The sequence below is a fragment of the Mastigoproctus giganteus genome, chromosome 10, assembly GCF_048544385.1.
Source record: "Mastigoproctus giganteus isolate SK-2022 chromosome 10, ASM4854438v1, whole genome shotgun sequence".
Classification (NCBI taxonomy): domain Eukaryota; kingdom Metazoa; phylum Arthropoda; class Arachnida; order Uropygi; family Thelyphonidae; genus Mastigoproctus; species Mastigoproctus giganteus.
Window position 1 is genome coordinate 151,068,802 of NC_143584.1, and position 26,543 is coordinate 151,095,344.

Sequence of the window (26,543 nt, forward strand, 5' to 3'; positions counted from 1 at the left end):
CTTTTATCTATATAAACATTGAAGTGAGTGGAATTCTATGTTTAGTCGGGTGTTCAATTGACAGTCAGCAGTCTTTCCATATCTATCGTATACCCAATTCTGTAATTTCTATGCAACCTAACAATGGCAAGGGAGTTGCTAACTTACTAAGTTACCTTATTTTATCAGTTCTTAACTATGAAGTCTGCAGTGGGTGAGGTAAAAAGTTGCACACAACACATATGCTATTGTGTTACATACAAAACTCGATATTTTAAGGAAAAAGGTAGTTGAAAAGGGTTTACTTAAAATTTTATTTTAAGTAAACACTTAAAATCAGACTATACATTGCATTCCACTTTGTTTTGACAGTATGTTGGATAATTAAAACAAATATCTACAGAGACAACAGTCTTATCTAAAAAATTACTTTCAAAACACCTTGCTTACAATGGATGCCATCATAGATCAAGTAATATCAAAACAGAAAAAAACAAAACTGTATGGAAAAATTACACACAGTTAGGGATAAGATGCATTTTGTATACATAAAAATTAGATCTTTTAGATACACCTGTCCAAGTAAAAAAATAATCAGTGATGCACATTGAAGACTATTGGGCCCATTAAAATTCACACACTGACAGGGTACAAGTGACAATATACAACAGCATACCTGTTTTGTAGTTAACAAATGGCCTTCATTACTGCTGGTGGAAAATTAAGAGCTCTTATAGAAACAATACTGATTGTTCATCTCCTTCAAGGTATTTTAAAAACATCTAAGTTTACAACAAGTATCGCAAGCTACAAATTATAAGAAATTTTGGACAACACTTGAAATATGTATTAAATCTCAATTATAAATTCACAATGAATTTTCTCAGAAAAACTTTTTCATACCTGTGAAGCTTCTTTTTTAGATGGTACAGACAGTGGCATGCTTTGGGAATTAATGAAAAATCTATGATAAATGGTAATAACATAAATGAGCAGAATGCATATTCAAAATCATTACAATATATTTTTATTATTCAAAAGTCCCACATTCATCATAACCATATTAACTACCCTAAAAGTAATTTGGACAAATTGAGATCCGTGTTCAATATAATAGAGAATATTTATAATATACTAAATGCTAATTTACACTCTCTGAAGCAATACAGACAAAATCTCAAAAGCATGCTTTCAAAATTACAAAAGCATACTTTCAAAATGGAATATCTTTGGATACTACCCAGCCAAACTGTAATAATTGGGGGAGGGGAAAGCTTTTGTAAAGCTTCATTTCTTCTACCATAAAGAGATCTAATATTCCTTATTAGATCTTATTATTCTAATATTCCTAATTAGATTAGATCTAATCTAATTAGGAATATTTCAAGGAATATTAGACTGACTAGCTAATGTATACCTTTGCTACCTTCACACTGCCATTGCTGAAATGGATGACATTTCTATACTTGTTCTTAAAACATGTACTTCTGAGCTTACTCTTATCTCCTTATACTCTCTTATGCCACTGTTATTTTTCTGAATGCCTAGACATTTGCTCTTATAGACAGTTCTTAAAATGGGTGACAAATCCTGCTTTTCCAATTATCGCCCCAGTGAAATTACCTGGACTCTTTCCAAAGTAAATGAGAAATCCACCAATTAACCTTTAGTCTGTTAATCAAATGGAATATTCTCTGATTAATGACTGTCAAGGATTCTTTCAGTCTTGATCTACTGGTGATGCCTTGATTTACATTACTCATCTTTTGAAAATCCAATGGAAAAGCTTGTAGAAACTGAAGTAGTTTCTCTTGAATTTCTATGAGCTTTTGTTCATATTTGTCATAAAAGAGTTACTTAAAAATAAGCTTCCATGGTGTGGTCTGGCTTGAGTTTTTTGTGAATAGGTTGTTGTTGTTGTTATTTGGTTTTTAGGAGCATTAGCAACTAAGGCCATATTGCTCCGGGATATGCGGTGGTCATTCCCTGAATGACCTTTCCGCATCCTCCGTATTTGGTGGTGACGGGCTCGAACCCCGGTCTAATCAAGAAGCGTGTGCTACGCACTGCTGCTCCTTCCCACCTGGCTACGGAGGCGCCATTTGTGAATAGGCTAACCAGTTTTCTCTTTGATTGTTCAATGGAGGTGATGGCAGATTATCTCCATTTTTCAGCCTCAACCAATGCTGAAGTTTCACAATAAACAAGTAAAGCCAAGAATATAAAGAGGTTGGGGCTGAGAAAAGTTTACATTACACTGGTCTACAGATTGCTAAAGAAAGGTGACCTCATCCAAGGAAAAAGCCTGTCAGCCATAAAAAGCATAGTCCTAGAACTTTGTTCCTACCTTGGATAAATATGTATCAATGCATAACAATTAATATATGAAATTTAAAATAAGAAATCTGATCTTTATTGTATTTGGATGCTAATACATTCACTTTAAAAAGTTAAAACTAATAATTATGCATTACCAGAAACAGTAATTTTCGGTGTGACGATATCTTTATAAAAACATATTAACCAGGAATTCAAAAAAATATTGAGAGAGAAAACAAGATAAATTATACAGAAATATAAATATATAATTACTAGAAAAGATGACAAAAAATTTATAAAGTAGAAAGATGTAACTTCTTCATCTCTCTCTTTAATAAAACCTCCAAACATAAAAGATATTAGAACCTATAGTATTAGTACTGTGTGTGTAGGTTGAAGGTTGGGAAGATAAAGAAAAGCTGGTTCTGTGAGTTTGAAGTTAGACAATAAGGTGAGGTTGATTGGTTGCACCATGTGTTCAGACGAGAGAGAGAGAGAGAGAGAGAGAGAGAGAGAGAGAGAGATATTATTAGAAGTCAGGGTAATCCTTAATTTTGTCTAGGAATCTGAGTGTCATTAAAGGTAAGCATAAGAGCAGAAGAATCCTTTCAGCAAGATATAAGACAGGACTGAGGTGAAGGATTAAAATTAAGTTATCTAAGTTATCTTTGCCCCACTGGAGAATTACCTGGAGATCAGCATTTAAGGAATTGGTAGTGGATATTCAAGAAGTTGAAGTTGGTTGCACAGGGCAAAGTTTTCAAACTGGAAGGTGGAATGCAATGTGTTATCATCGGCAAAACTATAGATAGGATTTCCGGTCAATGAAAGGTCATTAATATACAAGAGGAGTAGAGTGGGAGAAGGAAGTAAACCTTGAGAAACACCAGCATTAGTGGAGAAGTTATAAAATAGAGAGCCACCTACCATCATTCAAAGTGAGCAGTCAGAGAGAAAACTTGATCCCAATTACAAAAACAGTTGGCAAACCATAAGATGGAAGCTTATTTAGAAGACCTTTAGGCCAAACGTGATCAACACCCTTTGAAACGTCAACAGCAACTGCTTGAGTTTCACCAAACTTTTCCGTTGAATTTGTCCCCAGATGGGTAACATATGTCAGAATATCACCATTGGATCGATGCTGACGGAATCAATACTGGTGATCACTGATTAGAAGGAAGGTTTCTAGATACTTTTACTTAGAGTGGCACTTAATTGATTTCTCCATTACTTTACAAAGAGTAGAAGCAAGTGGAATGGGATGATAATTGTATGGGAGGGATTTGTCACCCTTTTTTAGAAACTGGCTGGATATGAGCAAATTTCCAAACAGAAGAGAAATCACCTTTAGAATAAAAGTGAACACGTGAATTTTTGCATAAAAATACAATTAAAGAAGTAAATGAAAGATTCTGGAATGCTTCTTATTTGGCTGGCTAAATTTCAAAAAAGCTTTAATTTAATACGACATTTAGAGATCCATGTTCATAAGAAATTATTCATTTCCTAATTAAATTATGGAGAAAATTCTACCAGGAGACCTGGTAGAACTTTCAGGAGACCTGGCAGTGATCACAGTGTACTAATGTGGGATTTACTTAAAGATATAATTACCATCGGGGTAAAGGAAAAGGTTTTTGCTTCCGTAAAGGTGAGTACAGTGGTCTCAGACAGTTTTTAAATTCTGTGCAGTGGGATCAACTGACGATGTTACCAACAGTAAAACAAAAACATTAAAGGAGGCGGCAAAGCAACTAAGCAAACCCTTAGCCATAATTATGAGAGCATCCTTGGACTCAGGGGAGGTTCCCACGGACTGGAGATGTGCAAATGTATCCCCAATTCACAAAGGGGGGGATCGAAGGGTGACATGAGTAATTACAGACCAGTTAGTTTAACTTCTGCTCCGATTAAAATAATGGAGTCACTGGTTAAAGATGCATTGCCGGATCATCTAGACAAGATTGCAGCAATAATTCAGACACAGCATGGGTTTGTTAAGGGAAAGTCTTGTCTGACAAATTTGATTGGTTATTATGATGTGGTCACAAAGGAACTGGATGCAAAAATAATTTTGACATCATATATTTGGATTTCAGGAAAGCTTTTGACACTGTTGCGCATGGAAGACTACTGTACAAATTGGAGCAGAATGGTATTAAGGGTAAGTTGCTACAATGGATAAAAGGATGGTTAAGTGGGAGAAGACAGAGGGTGGTAATCAATGGGTGCTGCTCTTCGTGGACTAATGTTATTAGTGGAGTCCCACAGGGTTCGGTGTTGGGTCCACTGTTGTTTTGTATATTTATCAATGATATTGATGAAGGTATATCAGGCTTAATGTCGAAGTTTGCAGATGATACAAAGGTTGGCAGGGTTGTTAATGACAGTCATGGCAGTGTGCTACTGCAACAGGATCTAGATAATTTGGGCAGATGGGCTAAGAAGTGGCAACTGAAGTTTAACCTTGACAAATGCAAAGTATTGCATATGGGTAGAAGTAACCGCAGAGAAACATACCAACTGTGTGGTACTACACTTAAGGTGGTAGAAAATGAAAAAGACCTGGGAGTAATTGTGCAGTCAGATATGAAGTTTTCTGAGCAATGCAGACAGGCTGCCAGGGCAGGTCATGGGGTTTTGTCAATGATATATAGGAATTTTGCTAGCAGGGAAAAGGAGGTGATTGTCCCTCTGTATAAGGCAATGGTCAGGCCATGCCTTGAGTACTGCGTACAGGTCTGGAGGCCTCATTTTAGGAAGGATGTAGATTTGCTTGAGCGTGTACAGAGAAGAGCAACAAGATTGGTGAGGGGAATGAAGGGATCCTCTTACCAAGAGAGGCTTAAGTTCTGCAAATTGCAGTGGCTGGAGACTAGGCACCTGCGCAGTGATCTGATTGAGGTCTATAAGGCCTTGAATGGGTTGAGCACGCTGAATTCTGATGTGATCCTTCCACTTGTTCAGATTACGAACCTATGTGGGCATAAATTCAAATTAAGAAAGGACAGATGTAGAATAGATGTGCGGAAATTTGCCTTTAGCCAGCGGGTGGTTAATTGGTGGAACAAACTTCCATCTGTTGTGGAAGTTGATAGGTTAAATAAATTTAAGGAGGAACTGGACAGGCATTTGGAGGGAATGGTGTGATTTTTTTTTTTTTTTTTTTGGCTGATGCTGCATAAGCTCATACACTTGCTTTCTTGCATCACATGCCACTACTACTACTACTACTTTCTCCAGTTCTACCAAGTCTCCATTGGTCAATCTCATCAACATGCAATTATTCTGTGTATAGTGCATTATTTTAATTTTTACACACATAAGATTTTTTATTATTATTATTACTTATATTATAAGGGTTCATTATTTCAAAATCATGCAGAATGACCAAGTAAATCACAACCACACTGTACAGATTTCTGTTGGGGGGGGGTTAGGGAATTATAACTGATCTTAACCCAGTGGCTTTGTTATGTTTTAGGTGCATTAGTGACTTAGACCATATTGCCCCACTGTATAGTTTGAGTGTACATGTGTGCCCACAAGGTGATCTGTATGGTGCTGAAAAACCTGGAATAACTCATGAGAGAAAAATCTAATACCATCTCCTCCTGAGGTGGCTAACTACAGTCTCAACTGAAGAAGCCTTTAAAAGTTCCACCAGTCATCAACAATACAGTCATCTACACCTTTCAAAACAAGTGATACACCACTATAAAAACTGCCACAGGGGCAACCTAGCAATGGTGGCACTCTTAATTGTAACAAAAATGGAGCATTGTAACCTTGTAAATTGGTGTGGTCTTTTCTCTAATGTCAAATATTAAAACGCAGTATTAGAACTTCTTGTTTGGCACTAACTAAAGTTGCCACACCATGCAGTTGTTTAAATTAATCTTTAAAAACATTTTCTTAAAAATGATTGTGTTTCACTTAACCTTAAAATCAAGGGAAGAGTACTTCTAAGTGATTGCAGGCAACTGTTTTGTCTGGTCAAGTAACCTGGACTTCCTTGATGCACGCACAAATAAAGGAACTTTAGAATCCTTTGGCAAGGTCTGTTTAAACTAATTGTGTAGTGCTTTTTTCTTCATACACAAAAGTGCTAACCTTCCATAAAACAAAGAGAATACATTGAATATATTTTTATATATAGTATACTAGTATAAGCATACACATTCTAAAAGAAACTCTTAACATGTTTGGTGGTTGCCTTAATGCTAAGATTAAACATATTTGCATTTACAAAATACTTTTAACCTTTCAAGTATCATAACTAGCAAAATTTGCGAGTAACAAAAGAAATACATTAACAATTTTCTTCAAAAAAATCTGCTCACAGGCCATTGTTCTTTTCATTTGATTTTCACACATCATGGCAATTTATTTTAGGCTCAACAGAATTAATATGCTCTCCTACCTGTAAATGCTACAGTAAATGCCTAGAAACCACCTTCCAGCTGAGAAAACAATTTTACATACAGAGAACTGATTACATCTGATCCATTTCTAATGTCATTTGATGAAGAAAAGTATACAGGAACTTTATTCAAATAAGCTAAAACATCATTCATGAATAAATGACTAGTAAAATACATATAATTTTATATTTTAACTTTACATCCCATTTGAATTCTTCCAAATTATATTATTTAACCCTGCCTTACAATATTCTACTAGCTCCCAATGTTTGTTCCTCTACTTCTTCACGAGTTATTTTTGAACTATTTATCTGTATTCCTTGGTAGTAAAATTTCATTACTTGTTCTATCATTTTCCCTTCTAATTTACACCTGAATGGTTCCTTTGCTATTGTTAGGCTCTGTTTCACCTATGGAAATGTACATATTATACTCTGCTGCATTTTTATTAAAATGATTTAGCATTCTTTGCAAATTGTGTTCATTTTCTGCCATTAGCTCAATGCATTCTTAGTTCTATTATCTGCTACGCATCATTTGCATAGCAGATTATATTTATTTTTTTATTTTATTCTAATTCCTTTATTTACTCTATTTACTTAATAATTAATTAATTCATCCATTATCAAGCTGAGGAGATTTGGACTCAACAAGTGTCCCTGTATTATTCTTTTAGTTATTTCTAGTTCTGTATTTCCTTGATCTGCTTTGATTATGATTATGCATTTTATGCCTGTGTGTGTGTGTGTGTGTGTGTGTGTGTGTGTGTGTGTGTGTGTGTGTGTGTGTGTGTGTGTGTGTGTGTGTGTGTGTGTGTGTGTGTGTGTGTGTGTCTAATTACTTCTGTTAATTGGTTATAAACTTTCAACTTTACATTAGCATTAGTTGAGGCATATGATACAAGAACGCAAGCTTATAGAGCATCAGCAAAACAAAAAAAAAAAACCCCTTCCCATTTCACCCATCTGGTCACTCCAAATGTTTGTCTAGTTCAGCCTTAAATTTATTTAAGCTATTAACTTCCACAACAGATGGAAGTCTGTTCCAGCAATCAACTACCTGCTGGCTAAAGGCAAACTTCCACACATCTATTCTACAACTGTCTTCCCTCAGTTTGAATCGATGTCCCCTCAGGTTCTTAATTTGAGCAAGCGGAAGTATCCCATCAGCATTGAGCCTGCTCAAACCATTCAAGGCATTGTACACCTCAATCAGATCACCTTGCAGGTGCCTAGTCTCCAGATGCTGCAACTTACAGAATTTAAGCCTCTCCAGGTAAGAGAGATCCTTTGTTCCTCTCACCAATCTTGTTGTCCTTCTCAGTACTCGTTCTAGCAACTCTAAATCCGTCCTAAAATGAGGCCTCCAGACCGGTACGCAGTACTCAAGTTATGGCCTGACCAGTGTAGTACCACACAGTTGATACATTTCTCTTGGTTACTGCTATTCATATGCAGTACTTTGCATTTGTCAATGATAAACTTCAGTTGCCAATTCTCAGCCTATCTACCTAACTTTTCTAGATCCTGTTGCAGTATCATACTGTCTTTACTATCATTAACAACCCTGCCAAAATTTGTATCATCTGCAAACTTGGACATTAAGTCTAATATATATACCTTCAACAATATCATTAATAAATACACAAAACAACAATGGGCCCAACATCAAACTCTGGGGAAATTTATTTACCATTTTTTTATCACTCTCTGCAGTGTCCATTTTTTACCACTCTCTGCTGTCTCCCACTGAACCATCCCTTTATCCATTGCATCAATTTGCCCTTAATGCCATACCACTCTGGGAATATGCGGAGCACTGCTGCTTTCATGTGTAACAGTATCAAAAGCTTTCCTGAAATCCAAGTATATGATATCAAAATTATTTTTTGCATCCAGTTCTTTTGTGACAACATCGTAGTACCAAATCAAATTGGTCAGACAAGCTTTCCCCTTAACAAACCCATGCTGTGTCTGAACTATTACTGCAGTCTTGTCTAGGTGATCCTGCATCACTTTTTTAACCAGTGACTCCATTATTTTCTCCAGAACAGAAGTTAAACTAACAGGTCTATAATTATTTGTCACCCTTTGAATTCCCTTTGTGAATTGGGGGTACATTTGTACATCTCCAGTCCATGGGGACCTCACAGCCTCCTTCAATATAACTGGATAGATTCCATCTGCCCCAGGTGCCTTTTTTGTTTAAATTCAACAATTTCTCCTCCACTTTGCTGTCCATTATTACAAAATCATTTAGCTCCCTGTCAGAGTTTAGTAAACTTCTGTCCTCCCTTTCCTTACAGAATTCCTCATGTGTGAATGTAGATGCAAAATACTCATTCAGTTTGTCAGCTATCTGAGCATCAACAGTCAAACCACCAACATCAAGTGGACCAATCTGATTCACCCCTTTCATTCTAGATTTTACATAAGTAAAGAAACATGCACAAGTATAAGATTTCTATTACATCTTTTATTTTAACTCTAACAAAAGCTTTATTTAAATCTATGAAACATAAATTGGTCTATTATACTCTAATGATTTTGCTATTATCTGCTTTATCGTAAATATTGCATCTGTGCACGATCTATTTTTCCTATATCCTCGCTGCTCATCACTTAATTCTAAAATTTCCTTTATTTTTTTGATATTACCTTTGTATACAGTTTCAATGAAGTGTTTACCAAATTTATACCATGTGTAAATTTTCTGGCAATTGCTTATCTTCTTTTTTATATATTGGTAATGTTATATTTTTTTGCCAATCATTTGTTCTTTTCTTCAAATATGCTCTTATTTTTAAAAAAAAAATGTGATTAAATAATTCTATTAATTCAGAAGTTAGCTTTTCTCCTCCAAATTTTAGTAACTCATTTATTTCATTCATACCTGACTTTTCCTATTATTTCTTAATTTTTTCCACATTTAATTCTATGTGCCTGTAATTTCTGAAATTCCAAAATATTAGTCAATTCAGCAGTTGACTGCAAGCAAGTTGGACTAGCCTGAAGCCAATGTTACAGTTCACCTCAAAGGTGCTCAATGGGGTTAAAGGCAGACTAGGCAAGCTAATGAAGTTTTTGCTTGCAAGAGCAAGCAGAAACTTCATTAACTTCAAACCAAATCAGTATAGTCTGTGTAGCATGACATTGTGCACTGTCATGCTGAAAAGGAAAAGGGTCATCAGCATACTGCTGTCACAGCACAGGAAAAGCAGAATTGTCCAAAACGTCAGTGTGACTCATGGCATTCATTGTTTTAGGAACTAACCTAACCAATGGTCCAAGCCCAAACCATGAGTCAATTTGGTAGAGGTCTGTTACCTATGATAGTGACAGAATCACTACCAAACTTCACAGTTGAGATGACACTATCAGGCAAATAACATTTTCTGGGCATCTACTAGACCCAAATAAGGCTATCGGAACAGAAAACTGTGTATCATGATTAGCCACACCATAAAACAGCTTTCCAATATGCCACAAACCAATTACGATGTGTTGTGGACTAGGCTAGTCTGTGCTGTGATGTTTGGTTTTCATATTAGCATTGGCATTAACATTAATAGAGGCATATGATGCAAGAAAGCAAGCTTATACAGAATCAGCCAAAAAAGAAAGGAAAAAAAAAAAAAAACCTTCCCATCTCACCCATCCATTTGCTCCAAATGTTTGTCCAGTACTGACTTGAATTTAAGCTGTCCACTTCTACAACAGATGGAAGTTTGTTCTACCACACACACTGGCTAAAGGCAAACTTCCACACATCTATTCTACAACTGTCTTTCCTCAATTTGAATTTATGTCTGCTCAGGCGATTAATCCAAACAGAATCGTTTGCTATGGCGATTTCCCCAGAACAGAAGTTAAACTAACAGGTCTTACAGACCTGTTAGTTTAACTTCTGTTCTGGGGAAATAAATGGAGTGGTAAAAATGAACACACATGAGTTCTATGTACCACCTTTCTGAGTACCCACCATCCCATTGCTTTCCATCGATTTCTGTGGTCTGCCTGAATGTTTCCATTATGTTAGCACCATGTTTCCTTTGGTGATTACATCTGCCACCACTGATGTATGGATTGCAGCTTTGCTGCAATGGCACAAACAGACTGATTGCTTATATGAATTGCTATGATGACCATTAGAAATAGCTATGTCGTTGTTGTTGTTGTTTGGTTTTTAGGAGCATTAGCAACTAAGGCCATATTGCTCCGGGAATATGCGGTGGTCATTCCCTGACCTTTCCACATCCTCCGTATTTGGTGGTGACGGGCTCGAACCCCGGTCTAATCAAGAAGCGTGTGCTACACACTGCTGCTCCTTCCCACCTGGCTACGGAGGCGCCAAATAGCTATGTCAAAACCCATCTATTGGGCTATATTCAATGCTGCACTCAGTCTACTGTATTTTATTGATCTGCTTACTTCTACGTGAATGCAGTTGATTTTATACCTATTTCTGACACCTGGATTTTGCCATATATATTGGCATATTTTTGGCAATATAGTTATAATACAATATCTTTACTGCCTTATTTTCCTAGCTTTTAATTCTACTAGATTTAAAATTTTCTGGAATGAAACCAAAACATAAAATTAAAAACCTTGTGAGCACACACACAATTTCTGCCATGAAACCAAATTTAGCCCACTATTGGTCATATGAAATAATAACAAAATATTGCCCAACTCTGTTTCAGAGACCTATTGAGTTTTCAATATAGAAACCATGGCAACAAAAAATTACCTTGGAAAGGACTCAGTTAGTCCAGGGTGGACTGAATGATGAGAGGGAAAGAAAAACGGGGGGAGATATATGCATGTGTGTGTGGGGGTAAGTCAAACCCATCTTCATACAACCAATAGTAGATTAAATTAGTAAAAGTAATTTAAAAGTTATTTTAGGGATTTAAACATACTTACTCATCACTGTTGTTTGTGATGCTGTTTTGAGTATCTTGGGAAAGATCATTGTACATAGCTGGTACATAGCTATAAAAGAATTCATTATTCTGATTCAAAAGCAATTGCACCCCAATTTGCTATACTACAGTATATTAGGAGAAACAGCTTTGTAATTTTTAATGTATCAGTCTTTTATTTCCCACTAATAATCAATGTGTTGGCTTAATGAAATGTTCTGGAATTTGGAAATATTATTTGGCTCTTCCAACAAATCTGAAAAACCTCTAACCCATTATAAGCTTGGTTACGCTTACATAGTCCATGAAAGCATTGCTCTAACATACTGAGACAGAATAACCAAAAGAGCATAGGATTTATATTAGTTCCGGTTAGCAGCATAATAATACTTTAATATTACGTATATTAATTTAATAAGTAATTTATTTCATTTAATGTCTGCCCATTCGTCACCCAGAAGCAGATTTTTTTTCTATTAGGTGCGTGTGTGTGTGTTTAATCCTAATATTCAATAAAAAGAAAGCATTCCCTAAAAGAATTATTTCAAACATGCATGTGGTTACCTATGAACACAACAAACTGATATATGTGGATATAAAGTGTGCGCACCATTGCAATAAATGTCCACAACTACGAAAAAGTGTCAGTTGTGGGCATTTATTGTAAACATACACACTTTAAAAAAAAAAAAAAATGATATACCAATTGGCTTTTAACAAATATCTAGCAAATATAGTCAATATTATATTAATCAATAACAAGTATGCAGCAAATACAGACATTTCAAATTTAGAGGAAAAAAAATAAAAATAAATAATAATGTTATAATATAGAACCACCGCGGCAAAAATTCAATTTTTGTCACTCTCCCACTTGCCTAAAATAAAAGAAAAATATAACAAATAGCACTTTCCCAGACTCCCTTACAAAGTCATATACTGGCATTCATGTTAAATCAGCCAAGTAGAAAACATGGCTTCCCCCGATTTTTTGTTATTTGATGTACTTATTTTAAGTTACACAACACTGGTGTCAAATTTCAGAATGGTTTATTGTTTTTACCAGATTTAACCCTGAAATGGGCTTGCAATTGCCATTACACTAAGCAACACATCATCCCCATGTGCTACGATTTTAAAACGTTTCACTGGCAAGAAATAATTCGAATTTTTTACTTTTTGATGCCACCCTACATTTTCAATCTATTACACTGAACAACAAATTTTGGATCATATCTTGTTATGGACATGAAAGTAAGTTTACTTTATAGATTTTGGGGTGGTAAATATGGAAATAATGCTTAAAATGACAGATTGGCTCTTGTTTTCGAAAAAGTTTTTTATATTTATAAAAAATATAAAAGGTATGTTTTTATTTATATAGCAGTAAGATATAACTAGGAACATGCCTGTATCAAACACGGGACCTTTCGCCTTTCACTTGTATTCAGCTTCGGGAACATCCCTTTTCACCATACAACAATAATCAGCTAACACGGTGGCACTCCGTTAGCTTTTGTATCTTTGTTCCATCGCTGTGATGTCTTGATGGAAGTGCCCACCATGTTTGTCGCTGATGGCACCACAGTTTGGCAGGAAGAAATCCAGGGTGCAAGTGCAAGAAATGCATCTTCAATGACATATTGCACCCCATTTTTTCGAAAGAAGTAACGAGATCTTCCACAAGCTGCCTGTAGTTGCCAACTTTAACATTTCCTAGAAAACCAGTCAAAACATTTCGAAAGGCTTTCCAAGCTGATTTCTTGCCATCACTAAGGACACATTCGAACTGTTCATCTTTGAAAAGTTGCCTTATCTGTGGACTAATGAAAATGCCTGCCTTAATCTTCTCTCTACTAAGTCTTGGGAATTTCTCTTGCAAGTATGTGAATGCAGGACCATTCACTTCCAAAGCCTTCACAAAATTTTTCATGAGTCCCAGTTTGATGTGCAGAAGTGGAAGCAAAACTTCATTTGGATCTATCAAGGTTCAATGCTATGTTCTTCATTCCAGGTGTTAATGATTTTTGTTGAGGCCAACTCCTCTTCTCACAGTGGATATCCTTTGTACGACTATCCCACTTGCAGAGAGAGCAACAATACTTAGTGTAACTCTTTTTAGTCCTAATAAAATGATTACCTTTAAATCCCCACATATATGCCACTCATACTTCTGATAGTGTACACCTAAGAGGATGTTCTCCATATTGGCATATGTTTCTTTTTTGTGGATGGCACACAGAAGAGGTATTGAAGGCAGCATATTTCCACTGTGCAATAACACAGCCTTAAGGTTAACCTTGGAAGCGTCTATAAATAGTCACCATTCTTTGGGAATGTGCCTCATGTTCATTGCTGCCATTAGACCATCAACATCCTTACAAAACAGTGAGTTCACCTTCTGTTTGATAGAATTTATCATAATCTTTATTTAGAGTACAAAATGTTATCACTTTCACAGGATGATCTAGAAGATTCCACTGTTGTAGCCTCAAGGCCAAAAGCTCTGCCTTATTCTTTCGCAATTTGAGAACCTTGATGAGGTCATTAAGCTCACTTTCTGCAATCTTATGTTGTTCAGAAGGATAAAGGTTTAGACAAAATGGCGGTTCCCTTTATGTAGACTTTTGCTGTACTTCTTCATGTATATCAAGTTGATGTTCATCAGTGTCTTCACCTTCATCAGAGTGTAAAGAAAAACAGTCGGGTGGTTCAGGAATAGGTTGTACTTCACCGTGAAGCACAGGATGAATTGCAGGTGGCATATTTGGGTATGTCACTGTCAGTCTTTCTTCATTGTCATCCCTTTTTTTAATAAGAGGCACCACACAGAAGTAACAGCTCGTGATGTGATTTGTTGGCTCCCTTCATATCATGGGCACTGCGAAAGGCATAAACTTCCCTTTCGATTCACCCATACATTGGGTTTCGCTGAACAGGTAGTGCAGCATATGTGTGGAACCCAGTTCTTGTCCTGGTTGCCTACTTTACACCCAAAGTACAAGAAGTAGGCCTTTTTTATGGCTCAAGTTAAGGGATGCTTTCTTGAAGCCAACGTGACTTCTCCACATATATAACAAAAGTCATCCGAACTATTCACACAATTACAGGACATATTAATCTTACATGACACAAATATCGTGCAAAATGTAGGAATTTCACGGAGAACAATCGTTAACCGAGAAGAAATCACCCAGTACCTAGCCATATTCAAGGATTACTGCAACAGAGTTGAAGATGCATTTGGGGTGACAACTTATCACATGATGCAGAGTGAGGCGACAGCTGCTGATCACGTGATAAGAGTGTGGTCGTACTGAAACTGCGGCTTTGCCCTGTGATTTGCCAAGAGCCGTAGTTGATAATGTAGAGAAACTCACTAATACGAGACCCCCAACTGTAATTCTAAAACAAGTCCCAATCAACAAATTTTAATGTGATTTTCATGTTCAGCAGTATAAAATTAGTCAAGATTGGATATTTTAGTTTTCCTAACATTTTACGTGTTGACCAGTGTTATGAACAACTGTAATGAATCCATTTTTTATATTGAAAATGTATACTTTAATATATTTTTTAAAATAATTAAAAAAACAAGAACATGCACACATGCCCCAATTGGGTATGTGTGTTTATTCTTGTTTGAACTCATTTCCCTTCTTTGGGCATGGCATAATTTGTTTGCATAATATGGGAGACAAAATATGTTTCTAAGGCTCGAGCTGCTGAGAATAGCAGAGTGGTACCCTTGAAAATGAAACTAATGCATTGTTTGATATTGGTGATCGAGTTGTTTATGCTGATACTGTTTATCTTCATTCGTGAAAATAAAAACTGCACATTCTTTAGTACTGGTGCACAAATTGTTTACATAATCTGGTGCACATCAACAATTTAAGCTGGTCTTAAAGCAAGTGAAACAGTACAGTGCAGCATTGGATAGAACAACCCTGCTAATTTTTAATAATTACATATGTTAAGTTTAAAGAAAACACATTGTTTTATTTGTTTATGGTAAAACTTAATTATATTAACAAAACGGTTAATGATGCAGATTACAAGGAATTGTAGTAATTGAGGAATACTAAAATTGCCATTGCTGTTACTCTGATAGATAATTTTTTATTAACATTTCATGGACACTTTAGTATGTTTGGACTATACGTGCCTATCACAGAATTAATCATAAATTAAGTTGTAAATCTGATTCTAATTAAGATGGCAGATCCATTTTAAAGATCTTTAACCCTTTGTGGTCCATTGTTTTGGCAGCCATAAAACTGTAAAATTCCACTTCCCATCTGTTTGTCACAGGACCACAACAGCCACAGTTGCCAATTATAAAATCTGTTTTTTCAGCTGTGCTGGCATAATTACTGCAATGCCAACTATTTATACTTCATATTAATAATACGAAAATTTAGACATTTTTATATTCAATTGTCAACAGCAAGCAGCAGTTTTTTTTATTCATTTTAGAAGTCACAGAGAAACTTATACTCTGTGTTAGAAGTGGAAGTATTTAGGAATGGCCTCAACATCCTGTAACAGCATTTCTGATAAACAAAGAGAAAATGAACAAGCAAATTTCTGAATTGGAATAGAATGAACTAAAGGCATTTTTCAGAATTAATAAGAGATTAAACAAAAAACAAAACCAATATAAAGCAATAATTTTCTGAAGAATAAAATTCAATTTTTCAAGCAACTATTTAGCAGGGAGATTTTCTGTAGACAGAAAACAAAATAAAAAAACCAAAGGAACTGAAAGTGAAGGACCTAAAGTAAAAATAATTTTGGTGTTCTGAATGAAAAGTTTTGTGAATATTTTGTTCTAAGAAGAATTACTGCATTAGACAAAACTACTGTTGGATCCAAAGGAATTTCAATCAAATGTTCTAGAAAGCCTACAACTGATAGCTTGATAAGACCTTGAACTCAAGAACAGGGCTCCCACTCCTGGGTTTTTCCACCCAGATCTGGGTTTTTTGATTGTCATCTGGGTTGATAGGTTTTTTTCACAAAAATATCTCATTATCTGGGTTTTTTCGGTAATTTTTAATTTTAAGTCAAAATTTATTTTTATTTCTTGTAAATACAATAAAATTTAATACATTTAATAACAGTTTACAATTTTCTTAATTTTATATTCTAACAATACTGATCATAATTTGTAATATCTCAAGTGCTTGTACAAAATACTACAAATGTAAAAGGATTTCAAAGTTTTCTACACTATGAAATTACGCTTACGTGTTCATACATGTAAGCATACATGTTCGTGTTACTAACATGTATGCGCAGCCTATTGAGCAGGCGGTCTTTACTGCACAGTCTTTCGTGATCGTTCGTGGTATTATTGCATTGTTTGGTGTGATTTTTACATTTATTCATGTACTACATACAGTGATTATTATTTATTGTTTGTTAGGAGCATTAGCAACTAAGGCCATATTGCTCCGGGATATGCGGTGGTCATTCCCTGACCTTTCCGCATCCTCTGTATTTGGTGGTGACGGGCTCGAACCCCGGTATAATCAAGAAGCGTGTGCTACGCACTGCTGCTCCTTCCCACCTGGCTACGGAGGCGCCTACATACAGTGATATAATAAATTTAAATTGTAGTGACTATTTCTATTTTATGTTAATGGATTAGTGATTTATTTTTTATTTTATAGAACATTTTAAATAAGATAACTACTAATTAGCCATACCCACAAATTGCCCACAATGTTTGAAACTTGTTCCCCACAGAGAAAGATGAGTAAACGGTGGTATACTCAAAATTTTAGAAATGAATGGCTAGAAGATCCGGAATTAGAGGATTGGTTGAAAGAAAACAGTAATGAAAAAGGTGAGTCTTACTGTATTTGTTGTGAAATGAAATTAAAGAATGCCAATAAATCGATGTTACTAGCGCAAAAAAATACAGTTAAACATAAAAAAAGTGCAAATATTGCTAAGACAAGTTCAACGTTAGACACGTTCTTCACAAAACGTAAACCTACGGAGAATGAAGAAGTAGCAAAGGCAGAGTTAACAATTGCTGCACTCATTTCAGAGCATAATATTCCATTTGCGCAATGTGATCACCTTATAGAAGCATATAAGAAAGCATTTCATGATAGCAATATTGCAAAACAAGTTCAGATGAAGGCGACTAAAGTCTCTTATCTTATACAAGATGGGATAGCCTATCATGAAAAAATATACATTTCTAACATATGCAGAAACAACAACTTTTCAATGATAATAGATGAAAGTACAGATTTATCTTTATCGCAAATTCTAGCTGTTGTTGTTAGATGTTTTGATATTAAAAAACTTGATGTTGTAGATGTGTTACTTGACACTGTTTGTGTCGAAAATGGTACTTCAGAAGGGCTTTATTAAGCTGTAAAAGATCTTTTCATAGAAAAAAACATTCAAATAAGTAATCTCGTTGGCTTTGGAAGTGATAATTATGCCACTATGATGGGTACTAAGAGTGGGTTCCAGTCATTGCTAAAAAAGGATGTACCATCAGTATTTATAATGGGATGTGTTTGCCATTCTTTTGCATTATGTGCTAGTCATTCAGTCAAGGTACTACAATCATATCTAGAAATATTTATAAAAGATATCTCTTGTTATTTTTCCAGTAGTAGTAAAAGATTAAACGAGTTCAAAATGATTCAAGATGTTGTAGATACTGCTAAGCATAAAATCCCCAAATTAGCACAAACACGTTGGTTATCCCGTGGCAATGTAATAAAAATTATTATTGAGCAGTGGCATACGTTAGTTCTTTATTTTCAGTCTCAATCAAAAATTGACAAAATCGATGGTGCAGGGAATATTTACAATACTATGATCACCAAGGAACTAAGCAAATGTTGTTGTTTTCAGGATATGTACTGGAGAAAATAAACTGCCTGAATATTGAATTTCAATCTGAGCATTTCAGATTGCACTTACTTCATTCAATGGTTTCAATTGAGTATAAAAATATTCTTAGTTTTTTCATAAAAGAAATCATTACTTCGTGCAAGCTGGTTGAAATTGATCCAAACAATGCAATAAATCATAAGCCTCTAATAAAATATATTTGGGAGGCCGTTGTATGGCCTTATTAAATTCAACACCACTTGGTGACAGTGAAAGCAGGTTTAAAAATGATTGTTTAAAATTTCTTGTTGAACTTTGTATGGAAATCATAAAAAGATTTCCTCTAAATGATGATAGAATTATAGCCAGTCTCAATGTTCTTGACCCAGCAGTGATACATGATCGTGCCAATTCGGCATTCTCAATTTTCCATTTAGCAATGCAGTTCCCTCACCTCGTTTCTGAAGACAAACTAGATCTTCTAGATGATGAATGGAGATCATTTCGTTTAAATCAAGATTTAGATTTCTCTTACAAAACCATCCCTGAGTTTGGTATCTGTTACGTAATGTAAAAGATGGCTTTAATAATTCTAAATATGAGATTTTATCTAATTTTATGACCAGTCTAACTATTTTACCTCACTCTTTGGCAAGCGTAGAAAGAATCTTCTCCCAAGTAAACCACATAAAACACAAAAGCCACAAACTCCCTTAAACCAGAAACTGTGAAAAATCGACTAATGGCAAAACAGGCGATAAATAGATCTAATCAAAATTGCTATTCATGGAAACCTAAACCAGAATTGGTAAAAGAAGTCATACAAGGAACTTGTCATAAAAGATACGAAGAACGTTTGAAAAAAATGAAAGAACTTCAAAAAATAAATGTGGAGGGAACTGAATGGGATGAAAATTCTGATTACAATTAAATAAAAGATATTTTTGCATGATAAGTTTTATCTTATTTGTGTTACTATACTATATGATGAAAACTAGGTTTTTTTTGGGTTTATTTAAGTTGCAATCTAAGTTTTTTTAAAATTTGTGAGTGGGAGCCCTGCTCAAGAATAATGCTTCACCTTATCCAACAACCTGCTTCACAGTAGAAAACAGGCCTTGTGCGTCGGGTTGCATTATATCATCAAAGTTTCTTGCGACGACTGACTAACTGGTTAAAATAAATTTATTAAAATAAAAATATAATATATACATAAGATATGTATATATTATATTTTTATTTTAAACTATACAGAAATTACAGTCATTATTCACAAGTTGTCAGAGTCACTAACTGAGATTACTGCTATCTGATGAAAGACCACCAAATCTCAAAACAGGTTATTATTCACCACAATGTTAAAGAAAAACTAATATATGGGGCCATCATTTTTTTTAGTATATGATACATTAAGTACAGGTGGTGCATGGGGTGGTTGGTTGTGTCCAGTTACTATTATTATTATTACTGTTGGTCAAGGAACTCTCTTATTATCCTACAGGTGTTCAGGATTGAAGGGTTTCAGGAGTTCCATGTAAGTGTTCTCTGAGAGGCCTATTGCTGCAAGGTTCTTATGGAGGTGCTCTGTCTTGCAGGTGGTTTACCCAGCGATCAGGATGGTCATTACTTGTTCCATATGTCATATAGCTTTTGCTTGAATATTTTTTGGAGATTGTTGATGTTGGGCACTGCTATGTCGATCAGGTAGGTAGTCATTTCCTTCTTGTCTATGAGGATTATGTCTGGTCTGTTGTGTGGCATCATCTTGTCCGTTATTATGGAACATTCCCAGTATAGTCCGTGAGTAGAGGTCTCTAGTATGGCCCGAAGTTTGTACTTGTAACACAGTAAACTTTCTTTTATCAGCTGGTATTTTTGCACTAGCTTCTGATGTATTATCCTGGTCACCTAGTTGTACCTTGTACTCTGTCTAGATGATTACCCTGTAACCTGCAGTGATGTGCTGGATTGTTTCTGGGACCACATAGTGTCAACAACACGTATCATCTGTTACTCCAGGGTACTTGGCGATGTAGTTCCTGGTGTTGATTACCCAATCTTGGATGGCGAACACAATTCCTTCAGTCTTAAGGAAGAGCCATCTGTTCGTGAGCCAAACGTTGAAAGCCATTTTATCTATGTATTCTTGATGGAGGTCACTCAGTGTCTGCCATGGATGTCTTCTTCACCCATTTTTTTGTCTTTGTTTCTTCTGTTTGTGTTAGAGTGGTCTCCTTGTTGAGGTTGAGTATTGGGCGCTGTTTGTACAGGGTGATTCAAAAAGGACTTTACAACTTTGTAAGTGTATAGAAATTTATTCAGGAGACATAATTTATTGAACTGTCATATTGTAGCAAAAACATCAAGTTTTACCTAGAACAGTCTTTTTGGTTCGATGTGACTGCCATTGGTGAAACGGCAGACATCCCATCTGAACTCAATTTCCTCCCAAACACGACGTAACACATCCAGTGTAACTTCTGTAACTGCGGCGGTGATTTTAGTTTTGAGGCTGGCAAGATTGGTAGGTAAGGATGGAACAAACACTCGATCTTTAATGAAACCCCATAGAAAAAAGTCTAGAGGTGTCAAATCTGGGGAACGAGGTGGCCATGCTAACAGCCCTGCTCAACCAATCCACCGACCTGTGAAAGTAGCCATTTTTGAAATGCAAGCCAATGGCGCTCACAGTGACGGAATTCAGTACTACGGCACTACATCAGTAAAACGATGTTTTTTGCTACAATATGACAGTTCAATCAATTATATAAGTCTTCTGAATAAATTTCTATACACTTACGAAGTTGTAAAAGTCCTTTTTGAATTAGCATTAGCATTAGTAGAGGCATTTGATGCAAGAAAGCAAGCTTATGCAGCATCAGCCAAAAAAAAAAAAAAAAAAACACACACACTTCCACTTCACCCCTCTGTTCGTTCAAAATACCTGTCCAGCTGAGCCTTAAACTTATTTAGGCTATCAACCTCCACCACAAGGGATGGATGTCTGTTCCACCAACCAACCACCCGCTGGCTAAAGGCAAATTTCCGCACATCTATCCTACATCTGTCTTTCCTCAATTTGAATTTATGCCCTCTCAGGTGATTTTTCTGAGCTAGAGGAAGAATCCCATCAGCATTGAGCATGCTTAAACCATTCAAGGCTTTATACACCTCTATCAGATCACCTCGCTGGTGCCTAGTCTCCAGACACTGTAATTTGCAAAACTTAAGCCTTTCTTCGTAAGAGCACCCCTTTGTTCCATTCACTAATCTTGTTGCCCTTCTCTGTACTCGTTCCAGCAGCTCTACATCTTTCTTGAAATGAGGACCTAGAGTACTGTATACAGGCATCCAGACCTGTATACAGTACTCTAGGTGTGGCCTGACCATTGCCTTATACAATGGAATAATCACCTCCTTATCCCTGCTGGAAAAATTCCTGTATATTATTGACAATACTCCATGAGCTACTCTTGCAGCCCATCTGCACTGCTCAGAGAACTTCATATCTGCCTGCACAACCACCCCCAAGTCCCTTTCGTTCTCTACCACTGTCGGTGTAGTACCACAGAGTTGATACGTTGCTCTGGGGTTGCTGTTTCCCATGTGTAGTACTTTACATTTGTCAATGTTAAACTTCATTTGCCACCTCTCAGCCCATCTGCTCAACCTTTCCAGATCCTGTTGCAGCAGCATAGTGTCAGTAGTGTCCTTGACAACCCTGCCAACCTTTGTATCGTCTGCAAACTTGGACATTAAGCTTGATATACCATCATCAATATCATTTATAAATACAGAAAACAATAATGGACCCAACACTGAGCCCTGAGGAACTCCACTAATAACATTAGTCCACGATGAGCAGTGTCCATTGATTACCGCTCTCTGTCTTCTCCCCCTCAACCACCCCTTTATCCATAGCAGCAATTTGCCTCCAATGTCACACTGCTCCAATTTGTGTAGCAGTCTTCCATGTGCAACAGTATCAAAAGCCTTTCTAAGATCCAAGTATATAATATCAAAGTTATTCCCTGCATCCAGTTCTTTTGTGACTGCATCATAGTATCCAATCAAGTTGGTCAGGCAAGACTTCCCCTTAAAAAAACCATGCTTTGTCTGAGCTATAACTGAAGTCTTGTCTAAATGATCCTGTAGTGCTTCTTTAACCAGTGCCTCCATTAATTTTCCTGGCACAGAAGTTAAGCTCACAGGTCTATAATTACTTGTGTCAGCCTTTGATCCTCCTTTGTGAATTGGGGTCACATTTGCACATTTCCAGTCTATGGGTACCTCCCCTGAGTCCAAGGAAGCTCTCATAATTATGGCTAAGGGTTTGCTTACTTCCTTTGCTGCCTCCTTTAATATAACTGGATAGATCCCATCCACCCCGGGTGCCTTTCTTGTGTTTATCTTCAACAGTTTCTCCTCCACTTTACTCCCATTATTTCAAGATTCTGTAGCTTACTGCTAGAGTTGAATACACCTCTGGCATTCCCCTTGCTGAATAACTCCTCATGTGTGAATGTCGATGCAAAATATTCATTTAGTTTGTTAGCTACCTGAGCAGGATTATCAACAGTTGACCCATCAATATCAAGTGGACCAATCTGATTCATCCCCTTCCTTCTAGAGGGGATGAATTACCCTGTATATCTTTCTTATGGCTTGGTAGATCAATGCTGTGTTTTTCTGGAAGTAATCCTGTAGTTTTTTAATCATCGCATTTTCTTGTTCAATGAGGTCAGTCAATCCCCTCTCTCCTTCTCTATGGGCTATGGTCATTCTCTCAATGGCTAATTTCGAGTGACGTTGGCAACTCTTGGTCATCATTATCCTGGCCAACCTCAATCTTCTCCAGCTTGGTCCAATCTACAATCCTGAAGTATTATGAGCTGTGCAAATGTTTATGACTGTGACCATTTTCCCACCAGTCAGCTTTGATTTTAGCAGGCTTCTCAGTCTCTGATGGTATTTCTCAGCGAGGTAGGCTTTGATCTCCTTGTGTTCTAATTGGTGGACTTGCATCATCCCCAGATATCTGTATTTCTCTCCCTCTGTCATGGCTTCAATTTCTTGAACAGTCTTCAGCTGGTAGTTTTTTCTGACAAGATGTTGTTGATGCAATCAATGGGTCTTACATTTGTCTAGGCCAGGGGGGTCTCCAAACTATGACCCAGGAAAGAATTTTATCCAGCCTGCGGATATTTCAATTAGATCGTAAAAATTAATGTTTATATTATATCACAATAAAATTTATGATAAACACAATTTACTGATATTTTAACATTCGGTCGGTTGATTAACAGTGTTGACACTTCTGTGTCATAAGCTTAGTCTTGTTAGATATTAATTCTGTATTTCCACTCAAAGCTTTTCTTTGAAACATTGTTAAAATAATCTGTTAATCTGACTCTGTCATTAAAGAGCAATAGGCATTAGAGAGAGTAATTAGAGATTTCCTAATCCCTTGCCAGCCTGCACACCAACCCTGATGTTCATAGTATGGGAACAAAGGTCACACTAGGCTTCCACTACACAAGAATCCCAGATCCAGGAATCCTGGCACCAGCAGCATGGTCTGGTATCGGTAAGATCCTGAACCAGCCTGCACATGAACCCTGATGTGCAGAGTATGGGAACCAAGGTCACCCTGGCTTCTACTATACAAGAACCCTTGATCCAGGATAAAAACATGACACTATCCTATTGGTTAATGGAGTTAATCCCTCTGCTATAAATTAATTGCTAGCAGCCTGTATGCACATAAAGTTTCTGGTAGCATTGGCAAGAGGAAGCTGTCGGCATGTATCAATTTAATCTCTTTGTATTACCTTAGATTTCCTGTTTTCTATTGTAACAGCAATTCAAAACTTAATACTTTAGAATCGTAATTTGCAAATTGTAATATTGGTAATTGCAATTTGCAAATTGTAATATTGGTAATTGCAATTGTATTCTTGGTAATTGTAATTGTAATATCCTAAAATATTCAAATTTGTAGACCTTTCTGTTCTCCCCACAGCATGGTCTGATGATGGGTATCAGTAATATACCTGAAACGTCACCTTATTAAACTATATTATAATTAATAATATAGTTTTATATTATAATATAAAACTATAAATATTATATTATAATGTAATTTATTAGGCAAATAGCCTAATAAACTATATTATTAATTTCATGTGATGTAAGAGATATGAATATAATGATAACCTTTATGTTAAAATATTTCATAAAATTTTAAGACATGTTTAGTGCTTACTTACTTCAATAGTCACAAGTATTTTTTTTTTTATTCTAGTGATCCCTTAAAAATCATGTTGAAGTTTATGTCGAAAAAAAGAAAAGTTGATGCTGGGCATGGCATTTTTAATGAGCAGTGGCCAATTAATTACTTTTTTTGCACTGCTCAATGATAACTGCATGTCTTATTTGCAATGAAGCCTTGTCCAGTGTTCAAGGAATATAATGTGAAACGTCACTGCACCACAAAACATACCTCAAATTATGATAAATTTCAAGGAGCTTTGCGGCAGAAAAAACTCCAAGAACTAACCCAAACTTTTCAAAGTCAACAACAGAAGATTACAACTTTTACTCATCAAAATTTACCTGCAGATAGAGCTAGTTTTCAAGCCTCCCAAATCATTGCCAAAGAAGGAAGGGCCTTTATGGATGGAAAATTTGTAAAACGAATTTGTTTGGCAATTTCAGAAGTATGTCCTGAGAAAGTAAAGAATTTTGCATCTGTAAGTTTATCTTCAACTGTAACGAGAAGAATTGAAGTCATAGAAGCTGATGTTCAAAATCAACTCGTAGAAAGTTTGTGAATTCGCACATTTTTCAATAGTAATTGATGAAAGAGTGAAGATACAAGCCATACCGTTCAGCCACTGATTTATACCCGAGATGTAAATCAAAAGTTTGCAGTAACTGAAGAGCGATTGCATTAAAAAGCTTGAAAGATACAACAACAGGTGAAAATATATTTTTTGAGTGTGTCAGAAGCAGTTGACGGCCTCAAATTGAATTGGGCTTTGCTATCAATGGTTATGACAGACTGTGCTAAAAATACGGTCGGGATTAAAATTGGGTTCATGGATCAGCTTCATAAATATCCAGAGAGTCAAAATATTAAAAAAACAATGCAATTTCATTGTATAATTCACCAGCAGTCTTTGTGCAGAAATTTTTTGGGCATAGTTTCAGTCATATCAACTGTAATATCAACAGCAAATTTTATTTGCAAGACTGGTCTGAATCATCAGCAATTCAAAAATTTTCTTGAAACTATAGAGGCTGAATACAGTCACGCGGTAACATGTTGAAGTGATTTTTTTGAACTTAGAATCAAAACAGATCTATTTATGAAGAAAAAATTTAAACCTGTTCTGGAACTGTCAGGTCTCAAATGGTTGTGGAACCTTTCTTTCTTAACAGATTACGTGAACACCTGAATTTTCTTAATATGAAACTACAAGGACAAGACAAACTTGTCAATGAATTGTATTATAATGTCAAAGCATTTGAAATAAAACTGGAGTTATTTAAAAGTCAACTACTTCGGAATAATTTTTCACATTTTCCATGTTGCAATAATTTATCTAAAAACGTGTCTAGTTGTAATTTTTCCATTGAAAATTTTGTTCAAAATGTTAGTATGTTGCAGGCAAATTTTGCAGCTGGATTTTCTAATTTTAAAAATAATTCAAAGGGGTTTCACCTTTTTCAAAATCCATTTGAAGTGCCCATCAACGATGTTGATTAAATTTACAATTAGAGTTGGTAGATCTTCAATCTAATGATGCATTGAAGACAATATTTAAAAATGAAAATCTAATTCAATTTTATTCAAAATTATCTGAGTCAGATTATCCAAAAATTAAAAATTTTGCAAAAGGTTATATCAATTTTCAGAAGTGCATTTATATCTGAGCAGACTTTTTCAAAGATGAAATATGTAAAATCAAAAATACAATCACGTCTAACTGACCTGCATTTACATGACTTTTTAAGGACTG

The 26,543-nt window shown here is 35.8% G+C and overlaps 1 protein-coding gene across 1 annotated transcript in view; it reads right to left on the reverse strand.

The window, feature by feature from the left end:
* Window positions 1–26,543, reverse strand: part of LOC150079381 (uncharacterized) — a 195,909-nt gene that overhangs the window by 98,297 nt on the left and 71,069 nt on the right. The window contains exons 7-8 of the mRNA XM_090383046.1: window positions 11,654–11,722; window positions 883–943 (exon numbers count right to left, since the gene is read on the reverse strand). Of these exons, the coding sequence (XP_090239172.1) occupies window positions 883–943; window positions 11,654–11,722 (130 nt within the window). The remainder of the gene's footprint in view (window positions 1–882; window positions 944–11,653; window positions 11,723–26,543) is intronic.